Consider the following 18,295-nt stretch of genomic DNA (forward strand, 5'->3'; position numbering starts at 1 on the left):
GTTCAAGGCATTGTTCCCCTCTGTGTTAGAATCAGACTTGCAATTGAAACTGATGGAGACAGTTGGAAGAGAACTCTGAAGGCAGGGGTGGACCATGAGGAGGGCGGACAGTCTTTAAGAGAGGAACACTGGGAGCAGAGAAGAAATCGGTATGAAAAGAACTCCAGGAAAGATGTATGTGACCAGGACAGGAAAGGCTAAAGGGGAAGCAGGCAGACAGCCTGTGAGCCGGGTAGATGATGACTTGAAGGTCCTTCAGTAGACGGGCAGAGAGTAGGTTGATAACATAAAGGGGCTGAGAAGAAAGAAGCCATTCACTTGTATCTGACGAGTGCAGCTAAGAGCAGTGTTTCAAAAAGAGAAAATGAAAAGTTTTTAAAGGAGATTTTAAAAGTCAAAGAGACTAAAGATATGTGACAAAATAATTAGGGGAAGTGTAAGAATGAAATTAGGAATTAAGAATATATGGAAATAACAGAATGTAACATGGTACTATCTCCTCAGGTTTCAGACCATACTCAGATGAAGTATAGTGCATGGTTGAGGTGTATTTGTATCTCTAGCCTGTTACTAGTTTCTGAGTGTGGTGTGCCTCCCTACATTCATAGTTGACACTTGTTAGACTCAAGGTCTGAACTGCAGACTTATTTACAGAGAAAACCAAAGGTGAAAGTAGCTGTATATATTCAAGATGTGCACACAGATAAGTAGTTCTAGAGGATTTAGAATTAATTTCATTAGGTGTAGAATGAATCTCATTATTGGGGTGTATAGCACAGTTAATTGTTTTTGCATTTAGACACAGATGTTTCGTTCTTTCATGTAGCTCATTTAAATAGTGAGCTATTTCAAAGGCAAACAATTTTTCTCTTATAATAAAAAGCTCCTAATTAGAGGACTGTGGATGCCTAATTGCCTTATAATTATTGTAAGATGATAGGTTGAAACAGAAATGATAGCAGGACATGTGGTATTGTAATCTTTAAGCAAAATTGCAGTTTTTTTTTCAAGAAAAATATCATTAAAATTATTGTCTTACCAACATTTCTTTGAATGACAAATTTCTGTAGCCTGAAAATTAGTCTTTGTAAATTTTTAGTACATACTTGTACACAAAGTAAAAAGTGCTTTATGTGTTTGATTCAATCCTCTGTTACAGCTGTCTGTCTGTGTTCTGTTCTAAAACTGGGTCTCATGTAGCCCAAGATGGTTGGAACTTAATGTGTCCAAGGCTAATTTTTTTAACACCTGCACCTTAACCTCCCAAGTACTGGGATTACAGGCATGTGCCACCATACCTGGGACAATTAATCTTTTTTCCAGGGTGTTTATTTGCAGGTGTACAATATTCCCCTTAACTTTATTATGAGGAGAAAGCAAAATTTAAGAAAGGACTTGATTTTTTTTTTTTTTTTTCCATCCATTCAGTAGCTCTACTCAGTTTTTAAGTAACTCTTAATTTGAAAGGCTGAGGGAAGAAAGGAGGTAGGGAGGGAGGGAGAGAGAGAAAGAAAGAGAGAAAGTGTGTGACTCACAGGTAAACATTAGGTGTCTTCTACTCCTAGTTTTTGAGACAGTCTTTAATCTACTAGGTTAGCTGGTCACTGAGCTCCAGGGATTTATCCATCTTCTTCCTGCCCTCAAGCTCTGGGTTTGCAGACACTGCCATCGCACCTGGCTCTTGTAGGTGTGTACCAGAGATCCAAGCTGGAGTCCTCACACTTATATGGCAGGTACCACCAGTTCAGCCATCTCTTCAAGCCTAGACTGAGGTATTCTGATGGTAGATAACAGGCAAAAAGTTTTAGTCCTTTTTATTCTTTTTTTTTCTTAGAAATTGCTGTTATTTTTTTTTAAATTACATTTGACAAATTTGAGCAAAGCCCACTATATTTTAATTTTATTAAAGATGTGGAATGTTTTCTTCAGTTAATAAAGTGTGGTTAGATATGGGGGGAATTTTTACTTTTTTGGTTCTTCATTTATAAAATTGATAAACTTTGAAGTAGCAGTTTTCAGTTGTCCCTTTTTACACACTCACACACACACACACACACTCACACTATAGCTGTCATAAGATGAGTTTGAAGCTCCATTGTACATTCATATTTGAACTCACAGTGCTGACTTGGAGTCCTTTTCTTTTCTCTTCTTTTTGTTATGTTGTTGTTGTTCTATAAATGTCAGATTTTGCAAAGTCAGCTTGAAGTAGCATATTCCTGTGTTCTGTGCATGGAGACTAGTAGTCTCTAGCATCTGAAACTGTAACAAACATTCTTTTACTCTTGTATTTAAACACTTGCTTATCATCAGAGGTCAGATCTGTGAATCTTCTTACATTGCTCATCCTACATCTGAAACCAGTAGCAAGTCCAGAAACAGCTTGAGGGATTTTAAATTTTTATGAATTTATTTATAGTAATATATACAGTTATTAATTAGAATTTTGAGTGGTGCTAATCCATTACATTTTTAAGTGTTTGTTTTTATTTCCTGTTTGTTGCTTGTTTGGTTTTGAGATGAGGTGATGTTTACATGCTTGTTTGTTTTGTCTAAGGTGTTTCTTTGTGTGTAACTCAAGCAGGCCTTGAACCCACAGTGTGGCTTAGACTGGTTTCTGAATGTCGATCAGGCAGTCTTCCTCCCTGTCTCCCAGATAGTGGGAGGCACTAAAGCTTTCTTAGGTCTCTGCTACCTTTGTACCACTTATTTACATCTCCGCACTTTCACTGGCTTGCTTCACAGAAGAAGTAAAACATGCAGTACTCGGTCAAATTAATATATAAGCAGACACACAAATACTGGTTAAACCCCCCACTGCCACTAGTACTTTTATCGCAACATCCTAGTTTTATTTAAAAAATAATTTATCCCTATTTCCTCTGCCCTTCCATGTGTCCTCTGTTCTGCCACTCCTTCCCTGTCTTAGCTCTCCTCTTCCAGCAAGCTATCTGTAGCCCAGGCATTTTCTTTCTTGTGGTAGTCCTGTCGTGCAGAGGGACTGTCCATGACAGCTCTTCTGTAATACAGAAAATGTTTCTTGAAAATCGATTATGTGGTCAAGACTGTATTTGACCCTTGTAGTTGTAAATAAGATATTATTGACCTTCTGAGACTTGCTAAACTCTTATCATGTGTAAATGTTCACCTTATTTTCTTACTCTTATTCTACAGTGGAAACACTAGAAAACAGAGTATATATAGATAATGCTTTAGTGCATGTAGAAACTGATCTAAAATAGTGAATGTAGGTAAGAAGAATGTTGAGAAATTAAAGACAAGCTAAACTGTAGGACAGTAGATTAAAAACTGAATCGTGCAAGTGTTTCTGCTGAATGTGGCCGAGGGTACATTAATGACAGCACATGTGCCCTTACCCTAGTCGCACCATTAAGCCCATATTAGTTTATTATAAGTTATTTTTTAACACATAGTTTCTTTAACGGTTTGTTTGAGATTTTATTATATAATAACTATTTTAGATAGATTTATTACTATAATAATTACCGTATTGATAGAATTAGGTATCAAGCTATTCATACTAAATAGAAAAAGAACATAATAATTTTCTAATATTCATGTAGCATTGTGATTTTACTATTTCTGTATGAGCTGTATAATTACTATTACAGTTCTGAAAAGTAATTGTTTCTAATTTAAATATGATCAAATCTTAGATATGAAAGTAGTACATCAAAGTATAATATAATCTTTTAAACACACATACATGAAACATTTGCTTGGGCTAACCACATAACTTTCACAATTGGCCCATAAAAACTAAGCAAATAACTTTTAATTATTAGTATTTATTGAGTAGTCGTAACTGTTTCCAGTGTAGATTAAAAAAGAGAGAAAGAAGTAAGATCCCTCTGAAGTTAAGTTAGTTTGTGAGTACACAAGCTGGATTTGAGTATGAAATTCACTTAAAATAAGATTATGTTGTATATTTATTGACAGATTTTTTTTCCTAGTGGTTTTGTGGATCTGTTCATAGGATGTGTGTGTATATGTTTTTGTGTGTATTTACAGAACCAATGATAACTGAATTATTTGTTTTCTTTAGTTATTCTTGTTTTTGTTGTTAATTTAATTCAGTTATCCTTTTTTTTTTAAGGTATAGGTTGAACTTTCCTAAACTGGACATTTGAAATGGAAATTACATCTGACCTCATGTGACAGGTTCCAGTCAAAACACAGGGAGTGATATATGATTATCTTTATACTATGTGAATAAAGGTGTGTATGACATAAGTGAATGTCTTATTTACATTTAGAGCTCACCTCCCAAAGAGATTTCATTTTATTGTGCAAATATTCTAGAAGCTGAAGACATCTGAAATTCAGATCACTTCAAGTCTCAGGTACTTTAGATGAGGATATTCAGTCTGGGATATAGTTATGGTACAGGAAGAACTTTGTGCCAGTTAACAGAGAGCAGAATGTACCTGTCTTAGTTGGTGTGCTAAAACACCATGACCACATGGAACTTAGGGAAGAAAGTGTTTATTTTAGCTTTTGTAGCCACGTCACAGTCTGTCATCAAGGAAGTAAGGGCTAGAACTCCAGGTAGGAACCTGGAGGCAGATGGTGATGCAGAAGCCCTAGAGGAATGCTGCTTACTGGCTTGTTCCTCATGGCTTGCTAAGCCTGTTCTCTCATGTAAACAAGGACCACCTGCCTAGGGGTAGCCTGGTCTACAGTGAGCTGGGCCCTCCTATGTCAGTCACCAATCAAGAAAATAATTAACAGGCTTGTTCACAGGCCAGCTTAGTGGAAGGTTCCATGTCTCAGATGACTCTAGATGCTGTCAAACTAGCCAGCATGGTACTTATTTCATGTATATCTTTAAGTTTGACAGCTTTATGCACCACCACTTTAGATAAAAATGTCTACCCTTCCAACCTGTTTTTTGTTGGTTACTTCATCTTTCAGCAGCCACTGTCTAATTTCTCCCACCATCACATGACTTTAATCTGTGTTTTAACTGGAATGACACAGTGTATACTTCATCTGCTGGCTTCTAGTAAGATTCTGAAACTGGTCTGTGTATCCTAGGTGTCTTATTTTGTTGATTAGTATTTCAGTGTCTGACTAGACTACAACTTAGTAGTACAACTTCTGGATCATAGTTATACCAGTAGCTTTCTAGCAGGGATATATATATATATTTTATGCTCCTCCACAGTATATAAGGGCTTCAATGTCCCCTTCCTCTCTAGCATTTGGTAGTGTCAGACTTTTTTACTTTTGCCCTTCTGAATCCTCTGTGATTTTAATTTGATGTTTTCTCAGCTTTTGTTTTAGCTCAGTGCTTGGCCAAATGGATGAGGCTCCTGCCCACATTGAGAGCAGAACTTTCTGGTTAGTCTACTTAGAGTCACATGTCAGTTCGTGGATATGTATTGTATATGGGTATGATACATACCCTCACATTCCCTCACATTTGAACAATCAAACTTTACTGCTCCTCTCAGTCTTTAATCTAGTCAATTGGCAACTAAAAATGGTTACTGAGGCAACTGTTAGTATGTTTTTGTATCCTCTTTTGTTATTCCAGTATTTCTTTTTTTTACCAAAAGTTAGGTTACTTTTGTATTCATAAGTACTCTACAAAACAAACATCAACTGGTGACAAAGATATGCGGTGGTACTACTGTGTATGTGTGTGTGTGTGTGTGTGTGTGTGTGTGTGTGTGCGCGCGCGTGCACTATGAGTCTTACATAGCAGAGTGAAATATATGGTACATATTTATTGTATTAATAGTTATTTGAAATTACCCTTTCAAATATACCTTTTTTTACTTACAAAAACAATGTGGGAAAGTTGGGCATGGTAGGGAATGCTTGTAGTCCAGTATCTGGAAGCTGAGATTGGAGGATTGCTAATTTGGGGCCAGTTTGGGCTATATAGTGATCCTCTGGAAAAAAAAACAAACACAAGAAGCATGAGGTTACCTTGAGTTCAAGACCATCCCTGACTTCCTTGTAAGACTGTTACAAAAACAAACAGGAATGGGCATGCGGTTATGTTGTTTTCTTCAGTGCCGTGTGGAATGCACATTCTTTGTTTTTTAAGTCATTTGTATCCTCTTACTTTCTGTCCCAGTGTGTCCTGGAAGGCGTTGAATTCCTGGTTCTTCTGATATAGGTCTAGGATTGTGGTGTAGACCATCAAGATGGCAGGCTGAAATTTCTGCCTTTAGTTGAGTCCAGTGAATGAAATGTTTGTATCCATCCCCAATTTGTATTTTGAAGCCCTAGTCCCTGATGATGCTGTTGTTAGGAGCTTGAACTCTGGGAAGATACTGGGAAGGATAGCCTCTCATGAACAGACTGGGAGTGCCTTTTGTCTAGTCCCTTTCTCCACTGTGTGAGGACAAAATGAGCAATTAAAGGGAAGAGGACTTCATTCAGACCCTACCAAACTTACTCTGGCTTCATGTGTTCCTGTTTCATAGCAGTCTAGGCTAAAACATAAAACTTTCTATTCACACATGCTTTCTTCAATTTCTTAGTATAACAGCGATCAAGTGTATACGAGACTTGTCTAAGATGCTTCTACAGAAAAAGTTTACCAAACCCCAGTCTAACAGGGACAGAAGAAATAAGCAGTATTTCATTTTATTAGTGAGGGAGCCTTGACCCAATATAAAGTAAGAGTTCCCTAATTGCAACATTGTACCATGTGAGTATTAGTATCTCAGTGTCTGAAGAGGGCTTCTTACTGTTTTGAGTTGTCCTGGGAAGTGACATGCAGTTAGCGGAAATGTGTTTTCAATAACTACTTATAAAGAAACTGAACTTCCCATAGTTTGAGGCCCTTGTTGAATGTTGCTGTTCAGTCTCTTATATGGGCAGTGTGTGTTTGAGAGACCTGCCTTCTGTACAGGGCCTGAGACAGAACCTGAGGAGAATGAGCAGTCACTGGATTCTCCTTGAGCGGATGAACGCAGAGAAGATTGTACTTTTAACATATTGTACTTTTTAAATGTCAGCACTTTCGGCCTTGAAAGTTTGTGCCTGACTCTCTAAGGCAATTCTGCTAAGGCTTAACTTTCTGAGTTATGCAGATAGGAATAATGTCACTTAAGGAATTCTTTGGTTCCTGAGTTTTTTGATGGACTTTTCTCTTTGACTCTAGAAAATGCATAGGTTCTAAATTATGGTATTTTAAACCTTTGTAAGAAATTTTGTGAACTTCCCATACATCATTAAATCATTAACATGTTTTCCTTCCTCTTTATTGTATAGATACAGTACAACAGAACAGTCTTACAAAGTACCAGCAATGGCCTTCATCATAGAATTTTTTTTTACTGATTTTATTGGTTTTATTTTGTTTACATTTCAAATGTTATCCCCTTTCCCAGATTTCCCTCCATATCCCCTATCCCATCGCTCCTCCCCCTGCTTCTAAGATGGTTTTCACCAACCCACCTCCCCCACCTCCTCCTGCTTCCCACCCACCCCTCCCACCTCCCCACCTTGACATCTCCCTACACTGCAGCCTCAAGCCTGGGCAGGACCAAGGGCTTCTCCTCCCATTAATTCCCAGCAAGGCCATCCTCTGCTACATGTGCAGCTAGAGCCATGATTCCGTCCATGTGTGCTCTTTGAATGGTGGTTTAATCCCTGGGAGCTCTGGTTGGTTGGTATTGTTCTTATGGGATTGCAAACCCCTTCAGCTCCTTCAGTTCTTTGTCTAACTCTTTCATTGGGGACCCCGTTCTGAGTTCAGTGGTTGGCTGTGAGCATCTGCCTCTGTATTTGTCAGGCTCTGGCAGAGCCTCTCAGGAGACAGCTGTATCAGGCTCCTGTCAGCATGCACTTAGCATCAGGAATATTGTCTGGGTTTAGTGGCTGCATATGGGCTGGATTGCCAAGTGGGGCAATCTCCGGATGGCCTTTCCTTCAGTGTCTGCTCCAAGTTTTCCCCCTTCTAAGAAGGACTGAAGCATCCACTCTCTTGAGCTTCATGTCTATGAATGTATCTTGGGTATTCCCAGCTTTTTTTTTTTTTTCTTTTCTTTTCTTTTTTTTTAAGGACCTGCTCTTTCTTACTGCTAGGCAGATCTTTAAGTCATTAAGGTAGACCTTTGTCAACCCACTTAAAATTAAAGTGAGTTTCATTTGTATAGAATTGTAATTTACAAAAGATGAAGATAGAAATGAAAGGGATGATTTGAAGTAGCAGGTGTCAGCTTCAAAGCAGAGGGGAATTAGTTTTTGGTGCTGTGTTTTCTAGGACATCAGCATTGTCATGGCCATCACTAAGTATTGTAGTGAAGGGAGGTAGAAGAGATGCTAAATGCAGAACAGGACAGTTTCATTTGTTAGTAAGGAAAAACTAATTACAACTTATAGTTCTTTTTTAAAGTATTACAATGTCTCTTAAACTATTACCAATATTATATAATTTTAAAGATTCTGCTTTTGTTTTATTTAAAACAAGATATTGAAAAATATTAGCTTGAGAAACTTTACATTGTTTTGAGGGATTGATAAACTACTGCAGAGTCCTGTCTGGTTATTGGCCTGCTCTTCTAAAGCAAGTGAACTGTGAAAGAATTGTCTACTTTTAGACTTTCAGTGGAGTTTTATCATTGTGTATGTACTTGGGTGTGCATGCTTCAGCATGTGGGGATCAGAAGACAGGTTTTACATGTGGGTAATTTTACATGTCTACTCACCCATCTTGCTGGCCTCTTTCAGGGATGCTGAGCGGTTTCATTACAATAAGCCTCATATTTCTTTGCTTGGAATCTTGAATCTCTTGACTTACTCTGTATTACACTGATGGTGCTCACTGGTGTCACGTGGTGCTTTTTAACCTGACCGTAATGAAGGGAATCCTTCCCTCTAATTGCTTTATCCATTTCTCCTCACGCTCCTGTAGTCATCATTGCTCTGCTGAATGTGCCACAAACTCGTTGGTCAGATCTTCAGAGTACTTTTTCTAGGCAATGTCCAGCTTCTCTAGTAACCTGTGGTTTCTTTTGTACTCTTAGTTTTGTGTCTTCAACTCAGTTAGCTTAGATTTTCCCTCCCCATTACCAGTGCCTAGAAGTGTATTTAAGGCAGTTAGCCAGTACAAGTGTAGGGCATGTATGCATGCTTCTCGTTTCCAGGGATCATTGTTTCTTACTGCATATATCCACTATTGTGAAAAATATACCCAGTAAATGCTTTATCTGTTTGGTTATTTAAATTTGAACAGTATATTTGGTCCCTGTTACCACCTAATAACAAAAAATGAAAGTTGTGGTGTTAAGTGATGCAGTGGTGGACAATGGGCTTATGTGAGTGCAGTGACAATGTAAGGGGATTGGAATTAGAAGTCAGCCAACCATGCATTTGGGGAGAAGGCTTATACTGTGAACTGAGAACCAACAGTGGATTTGGTTTGATACAGCATACTTTATGTTTGATTATGGTAATACTTTAAAGCTTATGTTAAATTGTTTTGTATTTTCTACCAGAACCTTCTGATAACTTGAGGGAGATTCTCCAAAATGTGGCCAAATTGCAAGGAGTATCAAATATGAGAAAGCTGGGCCATCTGAATAACTTCACTAAGGCAAGTAGCTTAAAACTATACTGATTCATTCTTTTATTTGACTCAGTGAACATTTTCTGATCAGTAAGATGTTTTTTTGAATATTTTCTGATTTTTCTCATTGATTTCATCCTGTTTTAAGTTTCTGAAGACTCTTGCCTGCCATTTCCCGGTTGAGGAATTGGAACTACAGTTGCACATCACCATGTCTAGCTGTCAAATGAATTAAAATAATAGAAATATGTTCATACTATAGAAAATGCAGTGGGCTCAGAAGGAAAATAGCATATCACTGAGAAGCCTATAATCCAGTGTCTTACTGGCTTATTTATCTTGTTAGCATCTGACTATTAATCTGTTATGCATCTTAGAGACAAACATAATTCCCAGAGACCAGTTATATTTCCTTTCCCTTATCCCGATTGTTTATTCCTGTCATCAGCATTGAAATTAGAGCTCAAGTGAGTGCATTTTCTGGTTTTATTTCCTTTTATTAAATATCAATTTTGTCTTGTTGATCTTTATGTAATGCAAATGAGCTACTGTCTGTTAAAAAACTGTTACGAGGTTAGGAATGCTGTTGTACCTGTCTTTGCACACCTCCAAGTGTGGCTCTACTTGTCTTACTGTAGTTGGAAAACTAGGGGTAGTTGTAAGGATGGTTCTGACTGCTGTTGCCAACGCTGTGCCACCAGCCTTAGTCCTAAAGCCTTCTAGAACAGGGTTGTCTAATAGAAATGCATGTGAGCTCGATAAAAGAAGCACATGAATTTAATTTTTGTAGGTTTCACAAACTGTCCTAAAATTGCTATTTGTTATATGAAGCATAAAACACTAAATATCACTTAGATTTTCATACTAAATCTTCACAATTGAGTATTTTACATTGATAGATGCCCCAGTTTATGCTAGATATATTTCCAATATTAATAACCAGCTATGGCTGGCACTGCCAGGTATTGGATGGTTCCACGATGGATTTTGGAGTGGGGTTAATTTAAACCTTCCCTCTTAGAACAGCACTGTTTCTCCTTTCTCTGTTCTTGGTTTTTTGCTTTTTCCACTTTTGTCTAGGCTGTAGCGAGCAGATTGGTTTCTTGATTATCCTCCCTCTCTTTTCTTTCCTGGGTTTATCTAAACTCCTTTCACAGCACTTCACTAGGTTTTCCTCGCTTGGTCTATGCTTCTTGGTCTGTATTCTGGGATTGTGTCCCTTTCCTCCCTCTCCTTCCCCACCTCCCATTCTATATTCTTCCCTCTACCGAGTTGTTCCCTTCTCTCTTCTTTCTGTATGTAGACTGTGTGGTAACTCCTGTAGTGAAGTCTTGAGACTCTTTGTATCTTGTATTTTTAAACCTTACTTTAAAGTGAACTTTTGCCTTTTCTGCTGGTCTTGGTGCTGGCTTCTTGTTCGCTGTCTTCAGGTCCTTGTGGGTTAGGAAAACAGATAGTCAGACTTGGTAGAAAATGCTTACTGTAAGAGGGATTAAGTTCCGAATTATGGTCTAAAAAGCTCTCCCATAATAAATTCACTAACTTTAGACTTGATAAAATTTACTTTGGCTAATGATATTGGAGACACTCGAAGCTTCAGTTAAGTCTAACCCTAACTAATAAAGCCCGTCTTGGGGAAATCTCACAGTACTGTAAACACCATTAATTGCAGGGTCATGCTGGCTTGTAAGATAGCTCTTTAGCAGACTGCATGGCAATTTCGAGCTTGTTTTATTTACATTTATGCTTTTTACCTATTTGCTAGTTTTTTATTAACTCTTAAGATAAGCCTGCTTAATTATTGAGCTATAGATGATAGATCAGGGTTATTTGGTGTTTATCACTCTTGACTTAACAGAACAGGTAATTGTTTTGGAAGAAGGCTGAGCCTTGCTTCTGGTTCTACCCACTATAACACAGGAACATCTACTTAACACACCACAATTGTGATAAGCAAAATGTCCTCCAGAATAGTCAGATGTTCCCTAGGAGAAAAAAAGATGCCTTTATTTAATAATTACTGCTGCTCCAAGTACATGCGTGTGGATTTTGTCATAAAATTCACTCATTTACCACACACAAGCACATACTGAATTTGATTGTAAGAGTAGACCTTATTGTTAGAGCCGGGATAAAAATACTTATTGAGTGCCATACCTATACAATCTGCAGGTATGTGTTCCTATTTAGTATAATAGACTCTCAAACTCTTAAGAATCTCTTGATTGGCTAAGAAAATGAAGAAGTAATAATTATAATGCTAGAAGACAGCTAGTTGGGGATTCTGTTCTGTTTGCACTTAAACACATACTCTTTCTGAATTTTAGCCTTTGGTTGAAAGCTAGAGAGTACTATCCCTTTAAACTAAGCTTCTGAGACCCATGAAGTACTTTAAGTATGGGCTTTAGTTGTAACTAGCATTTGCTTTACTGTTAAGTGTAACTATAACCATTAGTGTTAATTGTGCTAATGTATAGGATGAACTTCTTTCCTAAAACCTTCTTCTCATAAGCCATGAAGCAAGCAAACTAGTGATGTGATCTTTTAATCACTTGACTGCCACATACCATGCTTGTCCTCTACATCATCTCAGTAGATACGGCAGTGTGTATGGCAGACTGGTAATGAATATAATTTTGGTGTTCTATTTTTACAACAGACAGCATGTTCACCGTCTAACGACCTGCTTTCTAAAGATGAGGATAGTTTAGGCTCTTTTCATTCTAAAACTTTCAAAGCTTTGGAAGCATCTTTATTTGCTACTTTTTTAAATTTAAGGGGTGTGTATGTGCGGTAATTATAAAATGTGAAAATAGTATAGAAGATTTTACAGTGAGAAATGAAATCCTTCTCTTATTTGCTACCCTTCCCCCTCCAAAGCACTCACTCTAGCATAATCCAGAGGTTATTGGCTAGAAGGTACTTAGTTTTTGTGGTAGCAAACATTGGGTAAATATGTTTTTATGAGTGTCTTTTGTTTGTTTTGTTTATATGATAAGAATTAAATGAACTAAATATGGTGTTTTGTAAAGTGTTCAGGTTTACTTGTAATTTATTATGCATATACAAAGTATTTCTAGATGAGTTTAAGATATCAATGTATGTAAATACAGGCTTGTATGTGCCTGTATCTATCTATGTTTATATTGATTTTCATTTTTCACATTGCAGTATACCATAGAACACTTTCCTTTTCTAAATACACCATTTTGTTTTTTCATGTTCACCTCTGTGCTTTGTATGTACGTGTAAATTACCTGTTAGGAGCTAGGCGTTGTGGTGTAGTCTGTAATCCCAGATACTTTAAAGGCTAAAGCAAAAGGTCTCAAGTTCAAGTACTTGAATCTAGTCAGATGACTCAGTGGGAAAACACTTGCTGCTAAGCCTAATAGCCTGAGACCCTTGTGATAGAAGGAGAGAACTGACTTCTGCAAGTTGTCCTCTGAACTACGCACGCGTACGCAAATGCGGGCGCACACACATAAACACACACAGTAAGATATATACATGTAGTTCAAATCCAGGGGCCTGTCTGAGCACTTTAGTCAGACCCTGCCTCACAGGGTTAAAGGGTGGGAAGCAGTGATGAAGGATAGCTCTTGCCCAGCATGAATAGGCTCTGGGTCCAGTCCTGCAAAACAGTAAATAAGGGTTGGAAGATGGTCTTAGTTACCACCTATTGCTCTAATAAAACACCATGACCATGGCTACCTACAGAAGGAAGAGCTTTGTGGGGTTTGAGTTTCAGAGGGCTATGAGTCTCCTCTGTAAGGCAGAGTATTTCTGGCAGGGCAGCATGGCAGCCAACAGCAGACATGCTGACTGAAGCAGCAGCTCAGAGCCCATAGGCCTTTAACCCTCAGAGTCCTCCCATAGTGGCATGGTTCCTCTAGCAAGGCTCCTAATCCTTCCCATTGGGGGTCAAGTACTTCAAATGCCAAGATTTATAGGAGACATCTCATTCAAACACCACAGATAGCTCAGCGGTTAAGAGTACTGGCTGCTGATTTCCCGGAGGACTCAAATTTGACTCCCAGTACCCCCATGTAAACATGCAATCTCCTGTAACTCCATTTCTGGTGGATCAAATACCCTCTTCTGGCTTTTGCGGGCACCAGACATGCACGTGGGGCATACATATATATGTAGGCAAACCATGCTCATATAGGAAGCAAACAAAAGTCTTTTAAGACTATGCTGTAGAATTGTCCTATGTATGAAAAAAATTTAAATTCCGGGTTATTCTGTGTTGTTATAAATAAGGAAAATATTTAACTCTAGTTCTAATTTATTACTATATATTTTTAAGTTGACTGTATTAATAAGAAAATTGAGGATTGGAGAAATGCCTGTGTTAAGAACATGTGCTGCTCTTCCAGAGGACCAGGGTTTAGTTTCCAACACTGATGATCATAACCCTCTGTAACTCCAGCTCCAGGGTAGTTGAAGCCTCGGGCCTTTGAAGACACACGTATGTATTCACATGCAGATACATATATACCTACACATAATTAGAAACAATAAAAATAAAATTTTAAATAAAAACATTTTTTAAAAGAAAATATTCTTTAGAGATGATCTACAAATTCTTTTTGAGGGTTTTAGAAGTCGCTCTTTGTGGGTGTGATTATGTGAGGAAATATCTTATCCGACACAGTAGTGGACCATTGATAAGTGTGGAGTTTTTATAAGTAGGTGAGCCAGCAATGTAGGAACCCTAGCTATGTGAATTTCTGTTTTCAACGTTTACTTTGCTTATGCAATTGATAAGTTTATGACTGGACTATAGCTTTCTAATGGTATTGATTTAACAAATCTAAAGTAACCTGAATAAAATAGTTTCTTACATAGTCATGACAAAGAAATGTTGGGTCCTAATTTCAAGCAAACAATTGATGTTGACAGTGCATCGTTGGGTCTCTTTTCCCCTCAGTTTGTTTTAGATGTATTTATTCGTGCATAAGTCTTTGCACAAATGTATGTCTGTGCATCATGTGTGTACTTTGCCTGCAGATAACCAAAGTGGGCATCAGATCCCCTGGAACTGGAGTTACAGACCGTTATGAGCTGCCATGGTGCTGGGAATTAAACCCAGATCCTCTGCTACACCAGCCAGTGCTCTTAACTGCCCAGTCATCTCTCTAGCCCTAAGTCACTACTCCATGCAACATTCAGGGATGACTGACCATTTGTTACTGGATAAACAGTTGCTACATGTTTCCTGGTGAAGACTATTTTTCCACTTGTTTTTTTTTATTCCTTAGTTGCACAATTCTTTGTCTGGGAATGAGGCTTCCTTAGCTATGGAGGCTTCTTCCTTCATAGCATATCTGTGGGTGTCTGCCTTGTTCAGGTCATGTTTAGCTAGCTGTTCTTGTGAAACATCCTGTAGGTAGTTTGTCTGGTGTTCCTAGGAGAAACAATCTTAACAGCAGTGTTCTTATAGCTCTTATAACCTTTCACCTCTGAGTCTTGGGTGCAGAGGTTGTGGTACATGGAAACAGGCTCTGTAATAATTGCATTTTAATCCATTGAGGTTTTCTGTAACAGTCTGCATCTGCAGAAAGAAGTCCTAAATGAAAGAAGAACAGTTATTTAGTTTTATAAACCAATAGCGTAAGTGTAATGCTTATGACCCTATAAATTTACAAGAGTAGATTTTGTTTCTGATGCTTTTTTCCAAATTTTTGAAGTATTTTTAGTTTATATCCTCTTCAACAATAAATCTTATACATTACTTTGGTTTTAGGTGAAATTTTTAGATCTATTTTTTAGGTTTTAGGAAACATGGTTTTATGTTGTATTTATTTGTTGATTTTATTTATTTCTTCAGTAAATATCTTGTGTGTGTCTGTCTGTGTGTGTGTGTGTGTGTGTGTGTGTGTGTGTGTTTGCCTTAAGACATTTTGTTTTACTTTAAAGTTTTTCTTAAAGTCCTAGCCCTTAGAGCTCTGAATGCTGTCTTCCCTGAGTGTCTGATGTTCCAGCCCTTAGCAACTGAAAATAGAAGTCTATTTGGGAATTAGGGCTCTTAGAAAAGATATGGGTAGATCTAATGCAGTATGACTGTTGTCCTTAGAAGAGATGAGGACACAGATATGCATAGAAAAGAGACCATTTGAAGATACAAGCACAGCCATCTGCAAGCCAGAGGGAAAGCCTTTTCCAAAACTACGTATGATATTTCTGCCCATATCATCTGAACTTTAGGCCTGCAAATCATGAGAAAGCAAGTTTCTGTTGGGTATGTTCTGATGCACTGGCAAACTATAGGAGTCTTAGTTTTTCTATCATGTATGCTACAGTTGTTTTTGTTTTTCCTCTTGAAAATAGGGTCTCATGTAGCCCAAGCTGGCCTCTGGAACTTATTCTGTAGCACCTTTGTAGACTTCTTGCCCCTGCCTCCCAATGACTGGGATTGCAGATGTGCTGCCACCGTGTAAGTGCTTGTGACCGATTTGTTACTTTCACTTTTAGGTGTATCACACAAACACACTTTACTTTTTAACATGCAGAATATTTTCCTATGGTCTTAAAACTTAGAAAAATCATACTGTTTTAAGTATATATGTATTTACGTGCACGTTACCAAAAGGATAGTAAACTTGTGAGTTTGCTCTAGGGTTTTGAATAGAAACTAGTTTTTAAATTTTATACCTAAATCAGAACCACAATGTTCTCATCTATGTAGATGGCTTGTCCACAGTCCTCTGTATAAAAATAACTAGAACCAAAAAACAAAACCTGGGTGGTTGTGCATAATCTCACCACCCAGGAGGCAGAGTTCAAGGACAGCCAGGGCTACACAGACAGCCCCCCCCAACCAAAAACAAAACAAAACAAGCCAAACAAACACAGAATTAAAAACAACTAGAGAGTATTGTTGAAAGACAGCAAACTACTTGGCCATCAAGAAGTACAGAGGTGCAGAGAAAAACTACTGTAGAAGTAGGCTTTCGTCTCTTATACTCAAGGAATGCTCACTGACTTGAAGCCTAGAAAGAAACAGGGCCATGTGCAGCTCTGAAGGTTAAGTATTGAGTTGAAGGATAAGAAAGACAGGTGCAGATTTCGCCTTAGATGTGTGGAACACTGGGCTAACTAGGACGTGATACTTAATGCCTAAGCTTGGCAGAACATTTGACCTAGAACTTTGTATTATTCTTACAAGACAGAAATTAAATTTAAACTTTATTATCCTGGGGACTAGGGCTCTTGATAACAAGCTTTTAGTTGAAGCCTTAGAGGTGAGGAAGATTCAGAAGGAAACAGTCCTCAGAGAGCAGAGCCCTCTAACCTGATGTGAGTACCATCAGTGGCCAAAGAGAAGGCTGACCTCACTAAGGAAAAATGCCACAGTCTGCAAAGAGCACGGGACCCAGCAAAGCACAGGGCTGACTGCATAGTCAGATCAAAGGAAAGCATCTATTAAAAGGACACCCCCCTAAAAAAAAGGACAAGTAACATACAAAGGCAGTCCGATCAGAATTACACTAGACTTCTCAACAGAGACTGTGAAAGCTAGAAAATCCTGGACACACATCATACAGACACTAAGAGAACCCAAATGCCATCCCAGGTTACTATATCCAGCAAAACTCTCAGTTACTATAGATGGAGAAACTAAGATATCTGTTCACAAATCCAGCCCTACAAAGGATAATAGATAGAAAACTCAAACACAAGGAGGGAAACTGTACCCTAGGAAAAGCAAGAAAATAATCCTCTTGCAACAAAACCAAAAGAAGAAAGGCACACAAACATAATTCTACCTTTAACAACAAAAATAACAGGAAACAACAGTCACTATTCCTTAATATCTGTTAACATCAATGGACTCGATTCCCCAATAAAAAGACGTAGACTATCAGACTGGATACATAAACAGGATCCAGCATTTTCCTGCAGACAGGAAGATGTATCTCAGAGTAAAAGGCTGGGAAAATACTTTCCAAGCAAATGATCCCAAGAAACAAGCTGGAGTAGCCATTCTAATATCAAATAAAATAGATTTTCAATCAAAAGTCATTAAAAAAGATAAGGAAGGACACTTTTTACTCATCACAGGTAAAATCAATCCTTAATATCTATGCTACAAATACAAGGCCACCCACATACATAAAAGAAACTCTACTAAAACTCAAAGCATATATTGCACCACACACAGTAATAGTGGGAGACTTCAACAGCCCATTCTCATCAGTGGACAGATCATGGAAGCAGAAACTGAACAGAGACACAGTGAAACTAACAGAAGTTATGAACCAAATGGATTTAGCAGACATCTATAAAATATTTCATCCTAAAACAGAAGAATGGCAGATATCCCAGGATTCTGTGGGGCGCTGTATTTTCTGTCCCAGATACCATCATAGAGCAGCAGCCATGGCCCTGTGCTACCCTACGGCAGAGGGCCTCAACAAGGGTCACAAGGTGATGAAGAAAATCAGTAAGCCAAGACACAGCCGGCACAAAGGGTGCCTCACCAAGCACACCAAGTTTGTACAGGACATATCTGGGAAGTATGTGCCTTCACTCCCTACGAGTGGTGTGCAATGGAGTTGCTCAACGTGTCCAAGGACAAGCGCTCACTCAAGTTCATCAAGAAGAGAGTGGCCACACATCTGAGCTAAGAGGAAGCAGGGTGGGCTGAGCATTGTGCTGGCAGCCAAGAAGGACTGATGAACCCTCAGCCTCAATAAAAGATCCTTTCTACAAAAAAAAAAAAAAAAAAAAAAAAAA

General features: G+C 38.2%; 1 protein-coding gene across 2 annotated transcripts in view; it reads left to right on the forward strand.

Moving 5' to 3' along the window:
- RICTOR (RPTOR independent companion of MTOR complex 2) overlaps positions 1-18,295 on the forward strand; it is a gene marked incomplete at its 5' end in the record, with an annotated part of 91,886 nt that overhangs the window by 19,294 nt on the left and 54,297 nt on the right. For both annotated transcript variants that reach the window (XM_080933872.1, XM_080933873.1), the window contains one exon: positions 9,483-9,580. In XM_080933872.1, coding sequence (XP_080789998.1) covers positions 9,483-9,580 — 98 coding nt within the window. The remainder of the gene's footprint in view (positions 1-9,482; positions 9,581-18,295) is intronic.

This window comes from Micromys minutus, assembly GCF_963924665.1.
Source record: "Micromys minutus genome assembly, chromosome: 20".
In the NCBI taxonomy this organism is placed as follows: Eukaryota; Metazoa; Chordata; class Mammalia; order Rodentia; family Muridae; genus Micromys; species Micromys minutus.